At 46.8% G+C, this 4727-nt stretch overlaps 1 protein-coding gene across 1 annotated transcript in view; it reads right to left on the bottom strand.

Annotated features, from left to right (window-relative positions):
- The window catches only part of rps6ka1 (ribosomal protein S6 kinase a, polypeptide 1), a 27182-nt gene extending 22997 nt beyond the window's left edge, over positions 1 to 4185 (bottom strand). Inside the window, exon 1 of the mRNA XM_084674021.1 lies at positions 3554 to 4185. Within this exon, the coding sequence (XP_084530147.1) occupies positions 3554 to 3616 (63 nt within the window). The 5' untranslated portion in view covers positions 3617 to 4185. The remainder of the gene's footprint in view (positions 1 to 3553) is intronic.
- Positions 4186 to 4727: the final 542 nt, after the last annotated feature.

Genomic DNA, 4727 nt, shown 5'->3' with positions numbered 1-4727 from the left:
GGGTAGTAGTATGAGGACATAGGAGTTAGGAATCGAGAGGAAAGCTGTAGGTTGTGTTATTACACGTCTCTCAAGAGTGAATCACATCTACCTCCCTCCCCCACCTCTTAGCTTCCACCTCTACCTCCCTCCCTCTCTTCCTCTCTCTCTCTCCCCTCCCCCGCCTCTACTCAACTTCCATCTCTCCCTCACTCTCTCTCCCTACCCTTCCACGTATCCCCCCTCCCTGCTTCCCCCTGCCCAGGTGTACCAGGCCAGTGTTCTAGAGGTCACACCCAACTTAGCTGGAGGCTAGCCCAGACACACACATATATACACACAGTTGCTGAGTTATTCTGGAGACCACACCCATGCCTCACATTGGAATGCGCTGTGGTCTGAGGGCTGTTGTCCTCACTGGAGGAGCTACTGAGTACCAGCAGAGGCTGGTTAGAGGCTACCTTGGTAGAGGCTGTCCTACCAGAGGCTACTCTGCTAAAGGCTGTCCTGCTAGAGGATTTCCTTTCTACCTTGGGGAATTGTACCACTCTGATTCAGGGGCAAGGTGACATAGGAGCATTTAGGGGTAAGACAAGAGCAATGAGGGGTGAGACAGGAGCTATGAAAGGTGAGACAGGAGCAATGAGGGGTGAGACAGGAACTATGAAAGGTGAGACAGGCGCAATGAGGGGTGAGACAGGAACTATGAAAGGTGAGACAGGAGCAATGAGGGGTGAGACAGGAACTATGAAAGGTGAGACAGGAGCAATGAGGGGTGAGACAGGAGCTATGAAAGGTGAGACAGGAGCAATGAGGGGTGAGACAGGAACTATGAGAGGAGGTGAGACAGGAGAAAGATGAGGAGGTGAGACAGAAGCAATGAAAGGGGGGATGAGAACAATGAGTAGTGAGACAGGTAAGTGAGTGTGATATTGCAAATAACTGTCAGACTGACAAGCCTGGTCAAAGTCCTGGTGAGGGAACACTCCCAGTCCAAACTTTGTATCAGTGAGTATGTGTGCAACAGTACATGTGCAAGTGTGTGTACCCATCTGTATGAGTGAAATAGTGTGTCAACGTTGTTGAATAATGTGGACCTGCTTTAGCCATTTTATAGCTCCATAACTCAACCTAACCTTCCACTACTCCCTAACTGCATAGTTTAACTACTTCCACACCACCAGCACCTGAGTTTAACCAGAATATACCTGAGCCAGAATATAACCAGAATATAACCAGAATATAACCTGAGTATAACCACAACCAGACCCAAAGTATGACCAGTATAACCAGAGCATAACTACAGTTAACCAGAATTGAACCAGTTTAACCAGAGTAGCGTATACCAGAGTATAACCAGAGCTAGAGTATAACAAGAGTATAGCAAGAGCTAGCATATAACCAGAAAATAACCAGAGGCAGAGTATAACCAGTGTAACCAAAGTGTGACCAGAGCCAGAGAAAAACCAGAATACCAGAGTATACCAGAGTATAACTAGTCTTGAGTATACTAGAGTGGCAGAATATAACCTATATAGACACTCGAGCAGCACTACTCTTCAGCAGTCAGACACTGAACATCTGGAGACCCAGACAGTACAGGTAGACAGGTACAGTACAGGTAGACAGATAGACAGGTAGACAGTACAGGTAGACAGTACAGGTAGACAGATAGACAGTACAGGTAGACAGTACAGGTAGACAGATAAACAGTACAGATAGACAGGTAGACAGTACAGGTAGACAGTACAGGTAGACAGATGGACAGGTAGACAGATAGACAGGTAGACAGTAGAAATAAACATGTATCAAACTATCAAAAAGCAGACAGTAGAGTTAGACAGAAATCAGACAGTAGAGATAGACAGGTAGCAGACAGTAGAGATAGACATGCAGACAGTAGAGTTAGACAGAAATCAGACAGTAGAGATAGACAGGTAGCAGACAGTAGAGATAGACAGGTATCAGACTGTAGAGATACCCTGGTATCAGACTATATAGATAGACAGGTAGCAGATCCATTCACCCAGACACAATGTTCGAGACCAGTTTCTTTAAAAAGATATAAAAAACAGAAAACATCAAAGTAGGTCACATGACAAGGAGTCCACGCAACAACATCATTCAGACACTACCCTCTAGAGCCTAGACATGGCCCATAGGGTTACCACAGCAACAGACAGGATAACAGATTAACGTAAAACAGGGGTAGCCAGGTTAACCAGGATAACAGGCAGGGGTAAACTTGGGTAACCAGGGTAACAGGCAGGGGTAAACTTGGGTAACCAGGGTAACAGGCAAAGGCAACCAGGGTAACACACAGTGGTAACCAGGGTAACATGTAGGGGTAACCAGGGTAACATGCAGGGGTAACCAGCATATTAGACAGGGGGTTGAGGCTGAAATGTTGCGTCTTTATGCCGCCTCGCAGTTTTCTGTAAAATGGGGGGTCATTGTAATAAGCCAGCAGGGGAGGTAGTCACAAAGACTAATTGATGTCTTAGTAAAATGGAGAGCCGGCATGGCAGAACTACAAACACTAACAACAATCCTAACGATGCACCTCTGATTCCGGAAGGTTGGCATGTTCTCTGAAAGCACACACAGGGCGGCATGATGCCGGCTTTGTTTGATTCAGTGTAAACAAGCATAGCTGGCATAATGACGGGTTTTCTTTATGGCAATATTGCGGGATTTCTGTATAAAAGGGGCTAGGCATAACAGACAGGGATAACAAAAGTAACAGACAGAGGTTACCAGGGTAACAGACGTGTTACCAGTGTAACACATCAGGGTTACCAGAGTAACCAGGGACCTTGCTGGGGCTACTGTGTCTCTGGTCTCCTTTCTTAACCCTGCTACTGGAAACACACTGCCAATACACTGTCATATGATATCTGAGAGAGTAGAGCTTTTGCATGTGTGGGTGTGTGTGTGTGTGTGTATGTGTGTGTCTGTGTCTGTGTGTGAGAGTGAGAGTGAGAGTGTGTGAGAGAGAGAGAGAGAGAGAGAGAGAGAGAGAGAGAGAGAGAGAGAGAGAGAGAGAGAGAGAGAGCGAGCGAGAGAGAGAGAGAGTCTGGATCAAACATGTATATTTATCAGTTAAATATATGTGATTTACATCAATTCCAGAGTGGGGTGGGATCCATCCATGCTGTGACCCTGACCTGCACACAGCTTCCTGTCTCAATGGCCATGACAAACATCTCTACCTTCAGAGGTCACAGGTCAAACTCACCAGTCAGGATTTGACTGGAGAGAGGATCACACGTGATTATTAACGTTCCATCAGAATTCCTCAGCTGCGTTCATTCTCAGCCTGTTGGCTGATTAAATCATCAGTGACAGAAGATTTGCAGCTTGCCCAGTTTCTTCTACAAAGCGGTACAGTTTCGCTCTCAACTTTACTAGCAACAGAGTATCCAGTAGAGACTGGTATCAATGCACGTGCACACCGATGATGTATGCTGCAAGTCACGGGAAGACATCTCACTTCGTATGGCTCCAGAAAGCTCGCAAACTGGTACACCCACAAACTAATCTTACGAATGCCCATCACCTGTGTCGACCTTACCTCCGACTCGAGCTGCACCAGCTCCATTTTAGGCCACGGCTCCGCAAGTTGTGCAAGAGGCATTCTGTCCGAGTGACTGGTCTCCTCTCAACAGCCGCAATACAAGTTCAGTTTCTTATAGGTTGGAGCAGCAAGCCTCGGATGAAACGTATAGGCTTCAGCTCCAGTCTAGGCTCATTTACAAGTTGGTTCCCCCGGTGCAAAACGCGAATGTAGGGACATTTACGGTTACAAACCCTATCAAATTACGTCGTCAAATGCTTCCATCAAAAAGGACTGAAGCCCCAATTCCAACTCAAGCACGCTGCGTTGTGGCAATAACTCCTCAGTGCTGCTCTCCTGGACAGGTATGAAGGTCTAGATTCACGGAGGAGCAGTGAACGGTCCCGAACGCGCTGGACGGTGTATATAAAGCCGTGGAAGGATTTATTCCCTTCTGTGGGATAACCTGATTATAGTCCGTGATTCTTAAATACCTACGCAAAACCGTTTAAGAGCATGTAGACGTTCCCTTTCTTCTTACGGTTCGGATATTCCTCGGGGCAGGGACTTGGTTCGATCTCCAGGATTCCCGTCAGCGCATATTTGGGAGAAGTACCATCCACATGAAGTCGAACCGTTATTGGCAGATCCAGAAAGATTGGATCCTTCCCCTCGTTTTACTCCGCCCCTTCACGCACCCTCTGCTGGTTGCTGAGAGAACTGCAAATACGTCATGGGCAGACGTGCAAAGCATGGCCAGGGAAGCCAACGTTAGAAGCTGTCACTGTCAGCTCCAGATATCAGAAGGGTAATATTTGCGACCGTAATGATGGGAACCAAGACGAATGTGAATGATGGAATACAACGGGTTTTTAATGATGACTATCTTAGCGCTGTGCCAACAATGTGCAATTTGCTATACTCACTTTACTAAATAGTGGGCTATGTATTTTTCACAGTATATTGTCCAGCACAATCTCAAATCTCATATTGTGTTCATGGAGGAGGTGTCTCATTCAGAGATTGTGGCAGCTTTAGCCAGCCAGCCCCCTCCCCCAGTCACTGTTCATTCACTACTCTGCTCTTCTCGGCTGACTGGTTACTATGGGCAACTAGACAGCATCAAGCACTCCAGTAGGTGCTGGTTGAAACAATGACAGGATGATTATGGATTACCGGGGTGTGTCTCATG

This window comes from Hypomesus nipponensis, chromosome 3 (assembly GCF_054491055.1).
Source record: "Hypomesus nipponensis isolate SF chromosome 3, ASM5449105v1, whole genome shotgun sequence".
NCBI classification, from domain to species: Eukaryota; Metazoa; Chordata; class Actinopteri; order Osmeriformes; family Osmeridae; genus Hypomesus; species Hypomesus nipponensis.
The sequence above is the reverse complement of the archived record's forward strand: the minus strand, read 5'-3'. Positions and strand labels throughout refer to the sequence as shown.